The 22,767-nt window shown below is 41.0% G+C and overlaps 1 protein-coding gene across 3 annotated transcripts in view; it reads left to right on the top strand.

The window, feature by feature from the left end:
• The window catches only part of PLXNA2 (plexin A2), a 533,025-nt gene that overhangs the window by 366,145 nt on the left and 144,113 nt on the right, over window positions 1-22,767 (top strand). For all 3 annotated transcript variants that reach the window (XM_048496018.1, XM_048496021.1, XM_048496020.1), the window contains exons 10-12: window positions 6,343-6,543; window positions 9,876-9,972; window positions 18,186-18,385. In XM_048496018.1, coding sequence (XP_048351975.1) covers window positions 6,343-6,543; window positions 9,876-9,972; window positions 18,186-18,385 — 498 coding nt within the window. The remainder of the gene's footprint in view (window positions 1-6,342; window positions 6,544-9,875; window positions 9,973-18,185; window positions 18,386-22,767) is intronic.

The raw sequence follows: 22,767 nt of genomic DNA, 5'->3' as shown, positions 1-22,767 counted from the left end.
ACAAGACAGAAGGGTAAGCAAGGCTATGTCTGTGAAAGGAGCAAAGAGGGGGAGGTTTTCATGCTGGGACAAAACCGTCACTGAAATTACTGGCTGTACTGAGATAAAGCGGGGGCTGAACATGCAAAGAGGGACATTACGCAAAACAAATTGGTTGATATAAATTGCATTTCGAATTTGTTGTAATATTTAATCATCAGAGTGAAAATGCACTTGTCTGTTTACAAAGCAAAGGCCAGAAACAAAATGAAATAAGGAACTGGATTCACTAAAGACAGGATTACAGAAAAGACAAATAGAAATTCAGCAGCTGCTAAATGCTCCTTCTTCCTTTGGATTTCCTCTATCTTATGCCAACTTCTAAAGGATCACATTCTTCTTTGGATTCCACCATTGTAAATTAGGAATTATGTTAACCAAATCAATGGAGCCATCAACAATGCAGAGGGAGAGCAGGGTTTTAGATCACATGCCAATTTGGTTGGCAATTATCAGTGTACATAATTAACTAATGCTTACAAGGGTGGGTGGAAAAAAGGTCAGGCAGCCCATAAGGAGCTTCACTTTGTATCCCTTTTAGGTTCCAGATCTTTCTTACTCTGCTTAGAAAGACAGTCTTGGGCATCAGTAGGTATTTGTTTTGGAGGGTGGGGGAATACAGTATTTGAAGGTAAACTATCGCTATGTTCTTTAACATACTGTTTTCATCTACAGACTACCCTCTCAGAGGATTGCACTGTTCCCTGAAAGCTCCCTTAAAATGTAGTTTGTAGTGGATGATTGATGCTGAATATTTCAATAGGATTTGCAGGAGCAGAAAAAATTGCATACCAATCACAGATTAACTGCACCTGTGCTTCTCTCATGAAACCTGTTGTATCACAATATGATGACCTACAAGAATTAAAATGTGAAATAGTTGATGATATGCCATTTTAACATGGAATGCCAAATTCAAGCCTCATGAAGATTTGTTGGTGCAGTTTTCAACAGTTCTAAGTCCAGCTGTTGCACTTTGGTAATTCTGGGCCTAACACCAATGGGGGGGAGTAAATCAGCCTGTGGGAGCAGTAGAGGGCCATGCTGGTGTGTTCACCAACCCAGTGACCGTGGGGAGAGCAAAGATGCCGGCATGTGGGGGTCATACAGTTCTGCAGTGACCATACCTGGAAGCTGTGTCCAAGAGCTGTGCTGATATCCAAGCACATGCTGGTTCAGGAGGGGGCACGCCAGGGTGTATCCAACTTTAGTTAGCTTCCATCAGCCTTCCAGACCAGAAACACCTTCCTATGTGGTCGCTGACTTATGTGTGCAGCATACATGTGGGGCTATTTGTGTATCTGATCACTTACATATTAACATGAATATGTGGATTAATCCCTATGTATACTAAGTCAACAGCTTTTCAGGCAGTGCCATTAACACTATAAATAACACCCAAATCCTGATATTAAAAATGGCACCAGACAGCCACAGAGCAGTGCCCAGCAGAATTCTCTTCTAAGCACACTCAAGCAAACCACAGGCCCCTATAGGTCCTGTGTCTTCGTTCACTCATCTGATAAATTAAGTGAAAACGGCCAGTAGCAATGTACTACCCACAAGTGCCCTGTACAGTTGGTAAAATTGCATCCTGTAGTATATCCTTCTGCATTCGTAGATCCCTTTATTAATACAATCACTGAAGCTGTCAAACAGCAAAAGCCTACAGTTTCTTTCCTGTCCCTAGAGTCAAGTGTATTCACAGTCTGACTGATTCTTTACTTTCACTTAGTATCCCAATGTGACATTTCCCTCCCAATGAAACCTTTGCTAAAACCCCATTATATCCTCCTTGTATCTAATGATAACAGAAATCCTTTTCTGACCAACATTTCCAGTTGTACAAGATTTGATACGGGGAGCGGGGGCGTGCTGAACTCTCACCCATGTCCATCTAAAAGAAAACTGTTTTCCTGCATTCTGCAGATACATTCAAATACTGTATGGTTGCAAAGATAATGGATCATACTGCATAGTTCTTTTTTAGTCCCTCTGCTCTAATGGTGTTCTAAGCTGCATGCAGGGTTTTTGTCTTATAATAATGCACATATTAGCAAAACAGCATGACTCTTAAATGTGATATTGTGAAATTTTAAAAGACAAAAAGATAATTAGGTGCCTTTAATTTTGGGTTATAGTTCTCTGTTATTCCTGGTCCTCAAAGTCAAATTAAAAAAGTAGTGAAAATCACCATTAACTTGGGCATGCATAATAGCATGAAATATAAAAAGGCATGATAGTAAACTACCTTACATGTACTTTTATCTTGGTGCCACCTTTACCAGCTCCTGTTATGCAGACCGTCTTTTACAATACTTTTTCTGTCAAAATATTTGCATTTCAAAAATCCCTTTGGCAGCCCAGTTCAATACTCCTGCTAAGCAAGTAGCCTCTATTCCAAAGGCTAACACGTATGTACAGTGTGATATACTCCTGGTAGCGAAGTAGAAAGTACAGATGTAGCTCTAGAAACAGGAAATAACATAGCATTTTTGACAGTCACTTCCATAGCATGCAGGTTAGTTCTTCACCAGCAGCAGCTGTACATTAGCCATGTATGGAAAGCACCAATCAACTTGTGATGATAGTAGGAGCCCATTATGACATCACAGAAGCCAATTTACATTCTCCCCAGCACACAGTGACAAATGTGTTCCTCAGAAAAAACTCACAACTCTTCTACTGATACAGATCTTATCTTCCTGTACACTTGTTTGTGTTGAGGCCTGTGGGGGAACACACATGTTGATGAAGAGAGGGATCACAGGGCTCTAACTCTTCCATTCCCTGATAAACTATAAGCTCTGATCAGTTTTTCTACTTGCATACTTATTTCACTGCCAGTATCCTTCTGCAGTAGTACAGATGCAACCATTATGCTTGAGCATGATTGCTTTTCACTACAGTACAGTAGGGCTTAATAGCAATCCTTAGTTCACTAAGTTCTTCAATGGAGAAACGTGTGCATTTAGAAGATGAGTTGAATCAAACAGATAAGTAAGCCAGTTACAAAATCCTGGTGTGGAAAAAGTATTGTAGAGTTATGATAGCTTGCTAGAATGAAACCATAACTTTCTTTCTAACATACTCATACCTGGGTTTACATCTGGGTTTTTAACACAAGCTGTGATGAACTTACGAAAAGAAAAGCCAAGTAATACCTTATGTTACAGCCACACAAAATAAGACCAAACAGTATGCTGACTTTTGTATTTTTCAGAGCTTTTTCAGAGCTTTTTTTTTTCAGAGGCTCATTCCGCACATGCAGAATAATGCATTTTCAAACTGCTTTCAGTGCTCTTTAAAGCTGTGCGGAATAGAAAAATCCACTTGCAAACAGTTGTGAAAGTGGTTTGAAAACACATTATTTTGCGTGTGCAGAAGGGGCCAGAGTTTCAGTAAGGATAGTGAGAGGGGAAGATGTTGCGGACAACAGTCTTAATCTTTCTTGTCACCATCCTGTGTAGAATGACAGGCAGATCTGAATAAATAACACGGCATTGGGTGAAGCTGGAGGTGTTATCACATTGTACTTTCAGCCTTCTGGGTAGATTAAGGATGAAAGGAAGCCTCCAACTGAAAACATAAAATCAGTATTTGGTCAAGTATCTGTTTGGCACCAAAGAGAACACAACTGCTTAAAAGCCAAAATAAAAATATGGCCCTTTCCGCACGGGCCGTATATGGCGCCCTGGGGACGGCAAAAACGCTGTCCCCAGGGAGCCGTTTGCACAGGGGGCGCAGCTGCTTCGGAGTCGCGCCGCCAGAGCGGTGCGAAGCCGCCGTTTTCCAACCTCGCTTCCCAAGCGAGGTTTATGGAAAACGGCAGCTTGGAGCTGCTGCCGTGCAAATGGCAGCGGCTCCAAGGCGTCTTCCCTCCCCGCATGTCCAGTAGACCTACCTGCCCTGCGGCCCTCCGGCGCGTCGCCGAGGCCTGGGGACACGCCCCCTCTGCCCTGCGACTCCTCAAAGTTTCTATTTTGTTTTAAGAGAGAACAGGATAGTCAATGAAACTGATTTGTTTTCCCTACCCTCTCAGAGTATTTCCAAGAGTGTCTTTTTTCATTGTAGTGAGCTAACATTTCGTTTGGTTATTAGGTATTGATATAGTGCTATTAGCTGTGCAAACAGCATAGTAGTAATACCTAGACACAAATTAGATGCATTACTGCAAAGCAAAAGTGTACAAAAGCCATTAAAAGAAAGTGCAATATAAGCAGAGTTCAACACGTTTAATAAAAAAGTTTTTATATTGACTTCACATGTATTCCTATATTTTTAAAAATATTGTTCTTTAATATCCAAATTCTAGAGACATGAGGATCATTTATCATGCAGCTAAAGGCATCTGCTAGTTAAGTTAAAGTGGCACCCTAGAGAAAGGGGCCTCCTGTTCTTCTATGGGTCATTCTGTGTGTAAGATTAACTGTTTTGAAAGCAAGTCCAAGTGTGCACGGGATAAGCATTTAGTCACAAATATTCTCCTCCAGCTCATAAAATCATTATGTTGAAAAAGAGGTCCTTTTCCCATTGTGACTGCACATGGTTTCCCCAACCTGATCTGAAAATCATTTCTGACAAGATGAATCTTAAAAATGAAATAAAACAAATACAAAAGTTGTCATAAAAGTTTATGGAACTGCTGGGTAAAACTACTGGGTCTCCCATAACACACATCATCTGTTTTCCATTTATCTACACCTGAGCTAATAACAGAAGCTAAAACATTATAAGAACTGGAATCAAAGCTAAAGAAGGCTGAGCAAACATTTATCAGTGAAATGAATGGACTTGCTTTCAGTCGGCACAAGCTGTGCTCCTGCATCTGAAAATAAGCAGTGATGGTTCTGAGTGTTTGAATTTGTATGATTTGTTGAGGTCAGGTGGACTTTCTGTGAAGAGAATTTAAATTTTTATTTAGATCCTGATTTTTTTGTTGCTGGATTGTATCCAGCCTTTCTTCTGAGGAGCTCAAAATAGGTTTTGATTTATTACATATTTATTCTGCCTATTTTCCATTCACAGCTCATGTTAGTGTATATAGGAATTCCAGAAGTCCAGCCACAAACTAGACCCAAAAGTGCTTAGTGATAGTACTCCACTCTCATTCTAGCCAGCAAGTGTGTTAGTGTGTCCGCCACATCTAGGATGTGAGTCATCGTTTGCTGGTGATTTGAATTGAATTTGTTTGGATTAACTGGCAGAGTTAAGAGGGGATTTAGTGAAACCCCAGAGCTTAATCTGTCCCAATCCAGTATGAGACCCTTTGGAGTAAAGGAGCTTTTAGGAGAGTGTTCAGAACCATATTGAAAAGGTTTACTCTAAACCAGGGGTAGGGAACCTGCGGCTCTCCAGATGTTCAGGAACTACAATTCCCATCAGCCCCTACCAGCATGGCCAATTGGCCATGCTGACAGAGGCTGATGGGAATTGTAGTTCCTGAACATCTGGAGAGCCGCAGGTTCCCTACCCCTGCTCTAAACTGAGACACCTGTGCATGTGTGAAAATATATGTGAAGTAATCTGTGAAACTGGAACAGCCATCTCTAAGTGAAGCAAAATCTTGTAACTGAAACAGCGGCCCTTTCCCCACTTACCTTTTTCCGAGGGTTGCTGCCCGCAATTCCCAGCGCGCGGCATCCCAGGCACACGCCCGGGTGTCCCCACGACCCCGCGCTCTGCGCGGGGTCATCAAAAGGCGCCCTTTGAAAGAGCGCCAGGGATGCCTCACGCTGAGGGGGCGCGACAGGAGCAGCGTTGGGGCGGCTGCGCTGTCGCCGCCCCTCTCGTGGGGAGTGCCGGGGGACCCCGAGCTACTCTCCTCAAGTAGCACGGGGCTTAAGGTAAGTGGGGAAAGGCTCAGCTACATCTTGTGCTTAATCAGCCAAAGACTTCCTTATAGTGGCCTCATTTTAACTGCTAAAGCAAATGAGAACTCTTGACATTTGTTGCTCATTTGTTTTATTCACTTAATCATCCCAGAGAAGCACATTCTTTCTTGCCCATCCAGTTGGTAGATTGACTGACTAAATTAGAGATAGATTGTATGGTGACAGAATGGCTCATTTATTTCCAGCCTTAATCTGAAACTGCTCTGAATCAAAAGGATTGTCCCAAAAAATTAGGGCTGAAAATAATAAGATCTAAACATGTATATTTAGTGTCTTTGTAGTCATACTTGCTTTTCATCAAGACCTGTTACTGAGATGTAGTTTCTCCTTAACCCTGAGATTCATTTGTATTCAAAGGTTGCAATTACTTGGATTTTTATATATATATATATATATTTTTTTCCTCTAGGATTGCCCACAGCTGTCCCCTACTGAAGAGATTCTGATCCCTGTTGGTGAGGTGAAGCCCATCACCCTGAAGGCCAGAAATTTACCTCAGCCACAGTCTGGCCAGCGTGGCTATGAGTGTGTTCTCAGCATCCAAGGCGTAATTCATCGTGTGCCAGCTCTTCGCTTCAACAGCTCAAGTGTCCAGTGCCAGAATAGCTCAGTAAGACAATGCTTCTGGCAGTATTATGGGAAGAGGGAGAAGGCAGACTGTGTGCTAAAGGATGTGGGGCAGGGTGGGAGGAAAGATGCAAATTAAGAGTAAGAATTTATAAGAGTGTATGAGATTCAAGGCAAATACAGTGCATGAGCAAGCAGAATAAGTAACAGAGTGATGCTGTCAGAAGGTGACAACCATGGGGAAAGGGAGGGGTAGAGAGATGTTCTCTTTCTCAAGTCCCTGGCACGTCTCCAGGTGATTACAGTGAATGATGTACATCTAGACTAGAATATATGAAATAATGACCTTGCTAGAATTTATATGATAATTTATCAGAAAGAAAATGAATTAGTGATCCCTGTTTATTATGACACTCTCAGTGCAGTCCTAAACAGAATTTTACCATTCAAACCCCATTGACTTCAGTAGGCATAGAAGGTTGTAACACATTTTAGGGTTGCACTATCTATCTCCCACTTTCAGTGTCTCTTCAGCCTTCAGTTAAATCATAGATTGAAACATCCTGATAGATTACGTTAGAGCAGCCGTTCATTCACTTATATAATACTCCCAACAAAGTTTTGTCCTACTGTGTAAGACTTGTGCCTCCTCCTCTGTCCCTTTTAAAGTAAAGTAATGTGTGTTTCATGGCTTGTCCAAAGCAACAAGAAATACCACTTTAGTTTAGTGGTGTATGTGTTTGTGTGTGTGTGTGTTTAGTGTGACAAGTTAAACAAATATGCAATAAATAGAAGGTCTCCCAGGAGTGGGTATACAAATGTCCAGGTATGAGGCATTGACTTCTTATATCCATTTGTCATGACTGCCCACTCCTTGATATCATGCCTGTCTGTTGCATTGCACAATGCTAGATTTTCTGTCAAGTGTCCATGATTGGGGGGTGGGAGGGGGTTATTTTTGCAAATGTGTCTTGTGTGATATTTGATCTCTGGAGAGATCTTCCTCACGCTGTTCCTCATCTTCAAAGTACTGAAGTGACTAACATTCAAGATGGAGCAAGTATGCATGAGGCAACAGTGTAGAAGGTAAAGGAAAGGCACAAGGAAGCATTATTCTAAGTGATGAAACAGAGGGAGAGACAGAGGGAGAGAGGAGGTTAAACTAATCCTGAATTCCAGGAGGGAATGTGCTACAGGCAAGTGAGGTGTTTAATTAGATTCCTGGCCCCTGAGAAGATCTTTTATCTGTCAGCTTCCTGTCTGTGACTGTGGGGGGTCAGGGAAGGGGGAGCTGGGGCGGGGATGTGACAAAGGTGTTAAGGCGAAGCTAATTCACACAGGAGAGATAAAGAGAATTGCAGCCTTCTTATCAGAGAACTGTCAAATTCCAGGCTCCAGCAATATGATAGAATGTGTAATACTGGAAAGCTGCCTGTTGCTGGGAGAAAAGGGGTAAGAAACTGGGATGAGAGTGAGAGAAGGAAGGAAAAATAACCTTCATGAGAAAAGCACAACCAAGAAGGGCCTGCATTCTTGCCTGGTGAGAAACAAGGCTTTGGATGATTTGACAGGAGTATCCAAATGGACAAAAAAGATGCTGGAATCAATCCAACCAGTCAGGATAATCAGCTTTTACTGCTTCTCCAAGTCCCACAAGGACTATCTTTGTTGCTTTCAGGAGCCACAAGACCCTTCGTGACCTGAGATCCCAAAGAGCTGATACCAGTCAAAGCAGACAGTTCTGAACATGATGGGCAAATGTTCTGACTCAGGATAAAGTAGCTACATTTGCTTAAGTCATCATAGAGACCCGTATTCAATAATTCCTTGCATTTTTAAGCTACTGATAACATATTTCATTACTGGGGCTGTCAGCTTCCTGGGACATACTTTTACTGAAAATACACAAATGCTGTGTGGTTCCTACATGTAAGAAAACAAAAGATCTTTTATAGATCATCACATTTGGTGGTGACTACAGCCAATGATTTCTAAGCTTATAAAATGTTCTTGTTTGACTCCTTTTCAAGTACTTAAATACTTCATCAGTAAGAACTCAAAATAATTATTAATCCAATCTTCCCCAGTCTGCATGAGCATGTTCTTAGCTCCCTTTGTTTTGGCTTAATTCTGAATCCAGACAGTTAAATAATGAATGGGCTTTTTGGCAACTAAAAACTCAGATGGTTCTGTCTCATTGGCCCCTAGACTCATATATAACTGTTCAGAATGCTGTCTGGGATGCACTTGTTTATCATAAGCACAGCCACACAAACAGCTGGGGAGTATAAAATGACTAGTATAATAGGCACAAGTTACAAGAGAAGAACAGGCTTCAGCGTCTATTATGGTATTGCTGTTACTCCCTGACTTCTTTCATTTTTTTCTTGTAACATTTTTGCCCTTGGCCATGTGCCTCAAAGTTATTTTGCATACATTTCTGATTAGTTTATCTGTGTCCAAAATGACACTTTTGCAGTAAAATGTGAATTCTGAAGTGTTCATTCTTTTTGACAATGAGTTTCATAAACATTTAGGAAAAACCCTGGTGGACCAGACCAATGGTCCATCTAGTCCAGCAACCTGCTTCACATAACAACCAACCAGTAACTTTGAAGCGCCAACAAACAGGGCATAGAAGCCAAGATCTTCATCTTCATGTTGAGAAAAGGGAATGTGTAAAATAAGCCTCAGACAAGCTATAAGCTTGTTTTCCTCCACATAAACCCATAAGCAATCCGAAAATATGGTAGAAAACAACATCCTTATATTGTTACTAATTAGACATTAATGTTTCCAGATCTTGAATGCCATTAGAATTATTGAGGAAGCTTTTATGGTTGTAATATGATAAAGAAGATGGCAGTCCATGTCAACTCAAGAAGCTTGGAGCAAGTGACTTCTGAACAGAAGTCTTTCTTATCTTCATTCTGTGTGTAATGCCTAAAACAAGGCTGCACTGAGCAGTATATTTTCCATAGCATTATAATATATTTCTAATTATATGCTATACAGCAGCACAGTGCTGCTCTCATAATGTTGTTTGGGACACACTTTTTTCATCTTGTCAATTCTGAAATTAGTGATGAGAGTTTATTGGACAAGCGAAGATCTGAGTTGTAAGAACATCCTGTATGGAATGGGTAATTAGTTTATTACTTCTCTCCAGGTCTGTTGACTGATTTAATTGTCTCTTTATGGAACGATGTGAGTCTCACCACCAGCAGGGGATAGATATCGTCAATCATGCAGATCATTTCTCACTTGCTTAAACAATATACTGTTAGAATTCAAATAAATAAACAATAGGTTTTCCCCTTCTCTCACTTTCATGCAGAACAGTGTTATTAATGTATTAATGCCCTTATTCCCTAGTATCTCTACGATGGAATGGACATCAGTAACTTAGCAGTAGATTTTGCTGTGGTTTGGAATGGAAATTTCATCATTGACAACCCAGAAAATTTGAAAGGTAACAATATCAATTTATTTGATGTCTTTGTGTTATTTGATGTTACGGGCTAGATAGAAATCTGATGAGGAAGTTCAGGGATTCTGTGTTTATTTTCAATTCAGACCTGCTGAAGGCTACATAATTACAATGGATTTTGTAGTGTGAAATAAAACCATTTTTCAAAATCCAAATAGCCTTTTTTACTTAGATGTCCCAAACATGCCCCAGGAACACTTTGTGTGACATCTCTTGAAACAGTCCAAATGGGATGTCTCTGAATAACAATTTAGTGAGGAAAATAGAAAAGATTAAAAATTGCACAGGCATATGGGTATACAAATTTCATATATTTATAAAGCACATATTTTCCCCAGAAATACATTCAAAGAAGCATACAATATTATATAATAAATGCAAAATACAATCATTAAATGACTGCAAGTAAAAATTGACTATAAAGCCAGTGAAGCCAAGAACTCACAGAGCCTCAGTTAAACATACAAACCTGGCCTGTATAGCCAACCAAGGCAGAGTGCTTTCACGGGATATAATAATAGTCAAACCAGCAGAGCAATCTCCCAATGCACGGTGTTTAGTGTAGTGGGTGCTGTTGTTGAAAGCTCCTATGTCTTCTTCAATCATAGCTGAGTAAAAGGTAGGATGTATAGCAGAGCCTTCCTGTTAAGTATAATGAACAAGAAGCAACTGTCAGAAGCTGGGGCTGCCAGGTTGAATCCACAGCATAGCAGAGAGAGCCCGGCACATCCTCCTTAGCCTTTAGCTGTCTCTTCTTAAGAAGTTACCGAGTCCCACTCATCAAGAAGTCCCAGGGAAATCTCATGGGTGGGCATGTTCCTGGGAGGGTTGACATGAGGTGATGCCTTCATCCCTCATAAGGAAATTCCTCTCGTCATATTTTGGGCCAGAGGTGGGATCCAACCAGTTCTCACCACCTCTCTAGAAGTGGTTACTAATTTTTTCTGAGTGCCGAGAAGGGGTTACCACCACCATCGGAACCTGTTATTAAAATTTTTGGATCCCACCACTGCAACAGGCCCAGCTACTCTTCAAGGCACTGCATTCCACTGTCAAACAGCTCTTACTATCAGGAAGTTCTTTCTAATGTTTAGGCGGAATCTCTTTTCCTGCACTTTGAATCCATTTTTTCTTGTCCTAGTCCCTGGAGCAGCAAAAAGCAAGCTTGCTCCCTCTTCAACATGACATCTCTTCAAATATTTAAACATGGCTATCACATCACCCCTTAACTTTCTCTTCTTCAGACTAAACATACCTAGCTACCTAAGTTGTTCCTCATAGAATGGCTCCTCATAGATCTTCTTCATAAATATGTAAGGGTTATCTGAAAGAGAAATCATAGTTCATGGCAGAACTTTTTTTTTTGTGGCAGTACTCACTGGCATTGAGTGCTGGCACTTTAAAGGGGGGGAGGTGGCTCTCCCAAGTCTCGAAGGAAGATTTGGTGGAAATCAGTGCAAATTTATACGTGAGCATCTGCATTTTTAAAAAAATTAAAAAGCAGCAATTCATGGTTGTGTGCTTGTCCCATGGTATGTATGTGTTGTTACTGAGAAACAGTTTTTAAATTGTTTCAGAGGCTTCCAAAATTTGTTTGACCAGAAATGACATTGGCACAAAGCAATATGCATGTGCAAAGTAACATGCATGCATGTCTAAATTGTACATATGTCTCTTTGAATTGGTTTTATATAGTTACAAACATTGACCACTAAGGATTTCTAGTAATAAAAGACTGTATATAATTGTTTAAGTTTGACTGACCAAAGCAGAAATACAGTCCCACAAGTGTATTGAAAAAATGTTTGTGCAAGACAAACTTTCTCATATCACACCAAGACCATCCATAATTGTCTGTACAGTCATTTGAAAGGCTGGGTGCATTCCTTAGGTTTTTTTCTCCATTGGACTTCACTATGACACTTCTTGTCACTTTCTAAATCACAGGGGGGTGGACAGGGAATGCCTTCATAATCCTTATTTTCTTTTTTTTAAAATGAGACTCAAGTCCCATTTTAACAATAATAAAAAATGCACAATGAAAATTCCATTACATCAAACAAACATATATAATTAAAGATTAGGTGTCAAAATCCCTCCAGAATAATTCCACCATTCACAATTTGTGGAAACTAAAAAAAATAGAAGCCTTTCTAATAGCCTCAGGAAAGCAGTTCCATAAAGTAGGACCAGCCAATGGAAAAGTTCTAGACCTAATGGGGACTGTCCTAGCTACACTGCAGGAGGGAATAACCAATAGGTATTAGTCCAAGGGACAGAGCTGTTTCATGGATTGATACTGGGAAATATGTTCCTCCAAGTATATGGGTTATAGGCCATGAAAGGTTACAACCAGCACCTTGAATTGAACTCAGAAACTAACAACCAACGCAGAGATCTTAAAATAGATTCAAAATGTGCCAAGTAACTGGCCCCACTTGTAAGAGGACTGTTGCATTTTGCACTAGCTGAGGTTTTCAAATTGTCTTCAAAGGCTGCCCCAAGCAGAACTTATCACAGTAGTGTAGTGTCAAGTTACTGTTACATGGAGCAGCATTACCAGATTCACTGGGTCCAAGAAGGGAGGCAGCCTGTGAACTAGATAAAGCTGGTAGAAAGCATTTTTTTCTTCTACCACTACAATATTCTTTTCTGGTGAAACAGAAAATTTACCCTATCTTTTAACTGATGTAAATACCATTGCATGACTTTCTTCATTTTGGTAATACTACCCCCTTAAAAACAGTACAGAAAAGGTACTTTGCACAAGGGTGTAAAATAAGATTAGAACTATGGCCAAAAGCCACACTGCAGTCCCCCCCCCCCCCATTGCAATGTAGTTATAGCTACAGCAAAGTAAAGACTTAGCATAGGTGGTCCATGATTTTACACCTCTGGGTTGAAAGTCTTGAAAAAGTAGGATTTCTGACTACGGACTGGCCATCATCTTGAGCTGGCTGAAAGATCAGAGGATGTGCATATGTGACCTGGGATCACTGAAAACAGTCATCGGTGGTTGGGAAAAATAGTCACATGTGACTTACTAGATCCACACTTAATGGAGAATAAAGAAAGAAAAAGCAGTTTAATGATAGCTGTTGTACTAAATGGAATGCCTAGAAAAATATACATGCTGTCAGAGTCAATTATATGATCAAAGTTACATTCTTGTGAACACTTATTAGGCGTAAGCTTCATTGAATACAGTATGTTTACTTCTAAGTAAACATATTTAGAATTTGACTGCAACATTGTGGCAGTTCTGACCAAAATAAGACCTCTGAAAGCAGCAGGCTTGTTCCCTGAAATGAATACCCATTAAAGAGTGTGGTTTTTATGGCTACAAGGACATCCATTTAACGGATTCCCATTTGTTCCCATCTGAGCTATATTTTGCTTTCGAGTGCTTTTGAAGTTTACTGTGGAACCTGATATATTGGAAGTCCTTCCAGACTCCCTGGGAATGGAGACATTGTTTTCAATGAGGTCTTTCTTGGTTGAAATCAGTAGAGGAAACTAAACAAAGAGGTTTTGAAGGCTGTCTTCCAAATCAAGCATGGAAGAAATAATATCTAAGAACATCTGGGGAAAGGTTCAACAGGAAGAAGGGTTTATATGCCCCCATTGTTCAAACTCTTGTGTGCTCGTAAGGACCTTACATAACCTTGCCAATAGCTTTGGACTTTTACTTTTGGTTGAATCCAGGCAGACACTATTAGCTAATATCTAAAGAGGGAGCTGCTAAATCAGTAACAGCAATTTATAATGTGCAATTTTGGGCCTTGGTTTGCTATTTTATGTGTGTTTAGTTTGGTAACTAGAAGATAGATGCTTCATTTTCTTTGAAAGAATATTGCACTAAAGTGTGTCTTGATACTGTATGTAGCTCATCCAAATCAAATCGCTTTGCAAATGGTTGAGAGAGCTAACTAGATAAGATGCTAGGAGATCTGTGATTGGGTCTTCTTAGCTTTTCCTTTCAAAATAACAGCCTTCCAAGGTTTTCCTTTCAAAATAGCAGGCCAAATTCAGCTCAGAACTGCAGAGAAGCATTAACCCCTTTCTCCCATACAGGCCTGGCCAGAAATGCCCCTGCTAAGTTCACATTTGCTTCATTGGAATGAAGCAACATATGGGTAAATGGCAGCTTTTTAGGTTGGTTTCTGATGTGGACAATGGCAAACAGAATATGCCTTGCAGGTTAGCCTCAGAAGGGTAATAAATCCAAATTAAATTTCCTCCATCTCATGGATCCAAAATGACTATGACAAATATAATTATTTTTCTGATGGTACTACAATGTCTGTGACTGCACTCTGCTTTCAGTTTCCATTACGTTTCATTTTTCCAGGGAGTCAAGGGGAAAGGCTGACATTATAGAAGTTGTGACTGAAAGGGACTGTGTCCAGCCAGAACAGTTAGCCTATATTTAAGTCACAAAAAATGATTACCCCCTAAAGCATTTTTTCTCCAGTCACAATGCTGTTCCTCTGGATTTGGGAAGATGGTCATAAGTACTTTGATGTAGCTATCAAGCGTTATTTTGATTAAAGAAGCAGGACAGTTCTTAGCTTGCATGCTATGGGAGAAGGTGAGGCAGAATACAGGCAAAGGTTTCAATTCACTGCTCCCAAGTTTGGCATGTTTAGTCAGAGGTAAAGACTATGTTTGTATATACTGTAAGGCACAAGTGCTGCAGTGTCACTTGGGAGTATGACCAGAGATCATGCTCTGTTGTCTTCCCTCCCACAACCACATATTGGCAGCCCCTCTACTTTGCACTATGCTCCATCTTCCCAAAATGTTTAAATATTTTTAATTGCATATAGAAGAACAGGACAAGGGTTGATAAGGATCAGATCTCTCTTCAAGAAGATCCCATCTAAAAGTAGCCACAGGAGGGCCAAATTATGCATGAGTCTGCCCTTCAGCGCTGGTATTGCTGTCTGGTGTCCAACAAGGGGCAATCCTCTCCCCGATACTGTTTAACATCTGTATGCATCCCCTTGCCCAGCTGATCTGGAGTTTCCAGCTGGGTTGTCCCCAGTAAGCTGATGACACCGAGCTATATCTGTTAATGGGTGCAACCCAGACTCCACCCCAGATATTTTGGACAGTTGTCTAGAGGTTGTAGTGACAGAGGTTGAAACAGAGCTGGCAGAAGCTAAATCCATTGAAGACAGAGGTCTTGTGGCTGGGTTGCGATGTCAGAGTGGGAAATGGCCACCTCCCAGCTAATAATGGAGTGCAGCTAATACCACTACTAGCTGTTAGGAGTTTGGGAGTGTTACTTGATGCCTCCTTATGTATGGAGGTTCAAGCTACAACTGGCATTTTGCGATCTTCACCAGGCCAGGTCAGTGGCACCTTACTTGTCACATCCTGACCTAGCCACAGTGATCCATGCAACAGTCATCTCCAGACTTTTGTAACTCGCTCTATGCTGGACTGCCCTTGAGACTGACCTAGAAACTACAATTGGTTCAAAATAGAGCTGCACAGGTCCTTACAGGGACCTTGTGGCATGAATACATCCATCCATTGCTTCTTCAGCTGCACTGGCTTCTGGTGGAGTACCAAGCCAAGTTCAAGGTTTTGGTGTGGATGCTTGAAACCCTGAGTGGTCTCAAACCCTAGTATCTATGGGACTGCCTCTCCAAATACACTCCCAGGAGATGCTTCACCCTACGGAGAACAATTTACTGGTTTGTCGAAGGCTTTCACTGCCGGAATCACTTGGGTGCTGTGTGGTTTCCGGGCTGTATGGCCGTGTTCTAGCAGCATTCTCTCCTGACGTTTCACCTGCATCTGTGGCTGGCATCTTCAGAGGATCTGATGTTGGGAAAGCAAGTGGAGTATATATCTGTTGGAGTGTCCAGGGTGGGTGGAGAAACCTTGTCTGTGAGTAACAAAGAAGGCAACCAGGTCAATAGTTGAGGGCATCTGAATAGAAGTATGAGTAACAATGAAGACTATAGCCTGGGCGTAACACTGGAGATAGCAAGGTCACTGGTGGGAGCATCTGAATAGAAGTATCCTGGCCTTTGTTTCTTTTGTCTATGGTCATCCTGTGTTTGTGTGGAGCTGGTTAGACACTGTCTTGACTCTAGTATTTTTCAACACTGGCAGCCAAGTTCTGTTCATTTTCATAGTTTCTTCCTTCCTGTTAAAATTGTCCATGTGCTTATGGATTTCAATTGCTTCTCTGTGTAGTCTGACGTAGTGGCTTTCAGAGTGGTCCAGAATTTCTGTTTTTTTCAAATAATATTCTATGTCCAGGTTGGTTTATCATGTGTTCTGCTATTGCTGATTTTTCTGGCTGAAATAGTCTGCAGTGCCTTTCGTGTTCTTTGATACGTGTCTGTGCGCTGCGTTTGGTGGTTCCTATGTAGACTTGTCCACAGCTGCATGGTATGCGATAGACTCCTGCAGTAGCTAAAGGATCCCTCTTATCCTTTGCTGAACGTAGCATCTGTTGAATTTTCTTAGTGGGTCTGTAGATTGTTTGTAGGTTGTGCTTCTTCATCAGTTTTCCTATGCGATCAGTGGTTCCCTTGATGCGATCAGTGGTTCCCTTCATCAAGTTGCCTTCTTTGTTACTCACAGACAAGGTTTCTCCACCCACACTGGACACTCCAACAGATATATACTCCACTTGCTTTCCCAACATCAGATCCTCTGAAGATGCCAGCCACAGATGCAGGCGAAACGTCAGGAGAGAATGCTGCTAGAACACGGCCATACAGCCCGGAAACCACACAGCACCCAAATTTACTGGTTATCCCCAACCCAAAAGTTATGTAGTTGTCCTTAACCACAGCCAGAGCTTTTTTAGCTTGGCCTGATGAAATGCTCTGCAAAATGAAACCCAGACCCTGTGGGACCTATCACAAGTCCACAGAGCCTGCAAGACGGAGCTATTCTGCCAGGCCTACAGTTGAGGGCAGCAACAGCATTTCAACAAAGCTCCCCCCCCCCCCACCTTCCGCTTCTCTCCCTATTTCCCTCTTCTATGTTAAAATTGACAGGTGCCATTGGTGGATATTATATTGGGAAATTCTGATTTGAACTGTTGATTTTATTATTTTATTAATTTGTTGTTATTTATTTATTTTTCAAACTTATATACCGCCCAATCCCCGAAGGGCTCCGGGCGGTGAACAACATACAATTCAAATACAAATAAACATAAAATCAAATACAATAATTTCTCAATAATATAAATTAAGATGCAGCAATTAATATGTAACAATGCCCGTTAATGTGTTGTAAGTTGGTCTGAGCTTGTTTAGAGAAGGGTGCCCTATTGTCAATTCCCAGATCAGACAATAAACCGCTTATAGGTTTTTCAAGGATTTTATTGCAGACATGTAAGGAACAGAAGAAGACAGTTCTGACGAAAAAGGCACCAAGCAGTTGATTATATGATTAGCAAGATCCTCACCCCCACATGTGAACTAAAAAAGTCAGAAGTGTCCAGCCTGGAAGCCCTTCCCAGCCGCAGGACTTCAAGGTCAGATTGAATAGATAGGGGCTGTACAGGGATATGCCATTTCTATTTAGAAATAGATCTGGAATCCCAGCAGTGGGAAAAGATACAAAGAAAACTTATCACTCGTGTGTCTGCTGTGCAAGGAAGAATTTTAATGGCCTGAAAATGGGGACTCTTTTTCTGTTCTGCCTGCCATATGGATGGGGATTCTCTTTGGAGAGGCCTACCGGCTTTGTACGTTTCATCTCTACTGAATAAGAAGAAAAAAATAGATCCAGAACTGTGTTCAGCCTTTCAATGTCTCTCAAACATTGTCCTCTCTGCCTGAAATATGAGAATGAAGATTCCTTGGACAAAGGTACATTACCTGCAACTTCAAATCCAATTGATTGGGAGATATACAGTGCAATCCTTAAGCTAAAAATATTCTTGAACGGAGAGTAATTATGGGTAAATACCTGGACACAAGCAATTGTATAGGACATCATTCCAATGGCAGCATCTTTCATTCTCCCTGAAACTACTTACTGTTTGAACTGCATATTTCTCTCAAACAATACTTTGCAGAACTCAATGTAGATAAATTGTTAGTTGATACACTTCCCAGTTTATAGCTTGCAGCTTTATGAGCAGTTGATTCTTTGGTTTGGCATATACACCTTACATTTTACCTTCACTTTATGTACATTTTCTGTCTCTGTAGTTCATCTGTATAAATGTGCTGCCCAGCGGGAAAGCTGTGGATTGTGCCTGAAAGCAGACCAGAAATTTGAGTGTGGCTGGTGCACCATAGAAGGGAGGTGTACTCTGCGTCAGCATTGCCCCTCATCTATTGGAGGATGGGGAAGGTGGCTTGACTGGTCAAGCAGGAACATCAAGTGCTCCAACCCACGAATCACGGAGGTAATAGCTAAACAGATTGAACTTTGTCCTGTTCTGTTTCATTCTTTGTTAGTCTGTTAGTCTGTATATGATTATTTATATCTGCATAACATTTATTAATTTGTAGGCAGTTATATTGTTTCCCGCACTAACTCCAAAATACTGCCATTTGTGCATGAGGAGGTTTGAATTCCCTGCCTTGTGTCTACTGTGCTTTCTGTTTCAGCCCCCATTAGTTGCTGCCACTGGAAGAACACAAGAGAAAATAATTATTGTTTAATTTATATCTCCAGGGTAACCAAAAAGAATGACTGTCTTTAAATGTGAGGCAGTCACACATTCATGTTGCTGTAGCATGAGTTTTATTTGAAGTCATTCTGTCTTTGCTGATTCCTCCATTTAGCATAAAACTAAGCCACATAAAGGATCATTGGCATCAGAATGGGTTACATGAAACAGGTGAAAATAGCATACTGGTATGGTGTCTCTTGAAAGGCTCCGAGCAGAATGAGGGGTACCACTTTCTATCTGTCCTTCATACTAGCTGCCCACACCATCTTACTGGTACCCCAGATATGAAGGTCATAATCCTATGTTAAATCTTGATCTATTGTCCTATTTGAATATGGGGGAAATCTCCTGGTTTTTCATGATGCACCAAATTATGAAAGTGTTCCATGGGTATCAAGGGATAGTTCCTTTAAGTGTAAAATTAATCCATTTGGGATGGGTTTTTACTATGTGTGATTTTGTACATTTGAACATTTTACAGGGAATAAAGTTCCACTGTTGGTAGTTGAACTCTCTTCCACATTTGTATTCTTAAAAATGTTTCTTGTTCCCCTTTGCTTCTCTTAATTTAACACATTCCCCCTATTACAATGAAGAGGAACAAATAAAACAATTTGGGTGCTGTGTGGTTTCCGGGCTGTATGGCCAATTTCTAGCAGCATTCTCTCCTGCCATTTCGCCTGCATCTGTGGCTGGCATCTTCAGATGCAGGCGAAATGTCAGGAGAGAATGCTGCTAGAACACGGCCATACAGCCCGGAAACCACACAGCACCCAACTGATTCCGGCGGTGAAAGCCTTCGACAATACAAATAAAACAATGTGTGATTTCCTATTACTTTAATTTGTGGCATTTTTAATGCAAAAACAGTGTAAACTTTTACTGGCCTTGATCACCTAGTCTTGGTTGTCAGACTCAGTTGTCAGTAGAGGGGTGTCCTTCCTGCCCTATGGCCAGCACACTAATTAAAACAGGAAAGTAATTAGTCTATACTTGATTTCTCTGGATTGTAGACCAGTATGGGGCAAGAGTCTTATGAAAACTTTGTTTACTCTAATGCTTTCATTGGTGGAAAACTGGCAAGGATATTAATAGCTTTCAGCAATCAGTTTAGGACTGTGAACTAAGAAGTCATGTGGCTCTTGTGTTGCCGTTTTCCAGCATTCACTGTGAGCTTCTTTATTGAGAACCCTGTGGAGTAAAGCCAGATATATTTTGCCATGGCCCAGAAGTCCAGAACTCCAAGCCTATTACCATGTTACGTTCTATCTATGACATTTCAGAAATAAAATCATTTTGTTTTGTTTGGGGGGGTTGCTCATGACTGTAAGATTATATGTATGGGAAGGTATGCAATTTTGTAGGGAGGCCTGGAGAAATGATGCTTGGCCTCTGCCTGTATCTGTTAAACTGATGTTATACTTTGGGTGCAAAACACAGTTACTTAAGAAATGTAGTACATTTCATTGTCTGTAAACAGCATAAGAAGAGCCCATCTGAATCAGACCAGAGATCCATCTAGTCCAGCATCCTGTCTCACACAGTGGTCAAACAGTTACTCTGGAGGGGCAACAACAGGGCATAGAGATTGAGGCTTCCCCTGATGTTGTCTCCTGTCACTAGTATTCAGAGGTTGTCTCCTATCACTAGTTGCCTCCATGAATCTGTCCAATCCCATTTTGAAGCCACCTCTCCATGTGGCCATCACTATATTTTCATCACTCGTTGAATAAAGTAGAATTTCCTTTGACTCATCCTGAATCTAATGCCCATCAGCATAATTAATGTCCTCAAATTAGATGCCCTCAAATTGGAAAAGGGTTAAAAAGTTCTTTCTGTCACTGTCTTTACCTCATGTATAATTTTATAAACTCCTATCATGTCCCTCCTTTGTCATCTCTTTTTTTAACTGAAAAGTCCCAACTCTTCAGTTGTTCCTCAATGGAAAGGTGCTCCAACCCTCTGCTGTATTTTTTTTCAACTCTGCAAGATCCTTTCAAGGTCTGGTGACCAGAATTTCACACAGTATTTCAAATGAGACTGCACCATCCAGGCGGTTTTATTTTCAGTCACTTTCATAATAATCTCCAGCATAGAACTTGCTTTTTGAGCAAGGGCAGATCTTCTCAGTATGCAAACATTGTCCATTGTACAGGATCTCTGAAATGACATGCCTTGTCAAGTGAGTTTGTGTGCATGTAATTTTATTAAGTAGATTTTTACCTCACATGCTATGATAGCCTACCCATCTCACTCTGGTAGCCTACATGCTATGGTAGCCTACCCATCTCACTCTGAAACTGGAGATCCCATAGATAAGGGTTTCACAAGAACATCTCTGTTGCTGAGCTTGTATGCATGGGAGCAGACAATTCTTTAAGTGTCCTGCTCCTGGCAGTTTAGTACTTTAAACGTTTTGACTGAGTTCTATTGAAAAACAAACATGCAGTAAGTGAAAATCTTTTTAAATTGGCAGAACATGCTTTCCCTATTTTATGCTAACCAGTAATCTTGCTTCTGTATTTTCCACTACTGGAGTTTCTGAACAGTCTCCAAGGGTATCCAGACCCATATTGTGATTGTTTAATCTGTATCTGATCAGAGAAAGGATATAGTAATATACCGGTACCTCTTACTGAGGGAAGATCAGAGCTGGATTTCTGCAGAGGATCCATTAATACAGTCTCAGAGTCTCATACTTCATAAAAACTGGATTGTAATCTTCCTGAGTTCGGTTAACTTACTAGCCTTCGAGGACTTGTTCCAGACTGAGCTTAGAGATTCTATCCAACAGTCTGTCTTCTGAGAACTCTGTCCTGCCTGCAATGAATTCTTATTCTTGCCTCTGGCTCTTGCAGGCTGGTCTGCTCATTCAGACATCTTACCCTGACTGTTCATTTGTGTCCCTTGCAGCTTGGGGAGGGATTCATGGCTCCATGGTAGAGCATCCAATTGACGTGATTAAGGTCCCAGGTTCAACCTCCACCATCTCCAGTTAAAAGGATAGGTAGCAAGTGATGTGAAAGACCTGAAAATAGCATGTAGGACAAAACAAACATGTATCCATTGTGGAACTTGTGGAACTATAGTACAGAGTGATTGTCCCTCCAGTATCATCTTCTGGAACAGATTTGACAGATAAGCCCCCGATTCCCATATCAGTCTGTCATATGGTGCCCCCGATTCCCATATCAGCCTGTCATATGAGACTACAACGCGGTTGACGGTACTAAAGGCTGATGGGTGTACCAGAAGTCTCGACAGAGGCACATTCCATATATACTTTTCCTGGTGATGGCCATTAGTCAGGGCACTCAAGGAAGTTATTGTACAAAAACAGCCAGAAACCAGATTGAAATGGATATAGAAAATCAGTTTCATCTAACAACCCCTGGAGCTGAACATTTATCTTCCCTTGGAGCACCTTGTCTATAAAAGGGGGTACTGCCACCACCCTCTTGGTTGTGCTCATTCAATCAAATTGAGTTTGTATCAAAGACCAAACTTATTTAATTTTGGGTCAGAGAAGCTTCTGGCTACATGGATCACACAGTAGAGAACTTGACTCAATATTAGCTTCTTGCAGCAACCTTGGCTACAAAAGCACATGTATTAGGAAGGAGGTGGATGGAGAGAGAGAGAGAGAGATGTGAAAGACATTGGTCAAGAGAAAAAGCAATGCCAAAGCATAAGCCAGAGAAAAAGTTGGTACACAAAAAGATAGAGATGGGAAAAAGATTTTCCCATGTTTTGCTAATTGGTAAGTAGGAGGTGAATAGGGGTTGTAATTTACCAGGCAGAAAGTGGGCTTTTGGCCTGTAGTTTTAGTGGAATGAACAGATACAGCAGACTCTTACTACAAATGCAGCCTTGGTTACAGCCAATTTACCAAACAGAATGTTAATTTTATTAGGTTTTTCTTTTTTTTTTGCAATCATTCCCTCTTACAATGGCAACATACTTAACTAACACAGATGTTGCTGGGTCACAGCTAACAATCTAAAACATGCTGCTGATGGAGGTTTTACTAGGATCTACAGTTACTTCAATAGCAAAGGTTCCCTACAGTGGTGTCACAGCCATGGCAGCCATTTTGTTAGAGTTACCCAATA

Source organism: Sphaerodactylus townsendi, linkage group LG05, assembly GCF_021028975.2.
Source record: "Sphaerodactylus townsendi isolate TG3544 linkage group LG05, MPM_Stown_v2.3, whole genome shotgun sequence".
In the NCBI taxonomy this organism is placed as follows: domain Eukaryota; kingdom Metazoa; phylum Chordata; class Lepidosauria; order Squamata; family Sphaerodactylidae; genus Sphaerodactylus; species Sphaerodactylus townsendi.
Note: the sequence above shows the minus strand (reverse complement) of the source record. Positions and strands in the feature narration are given on the sequence as shown.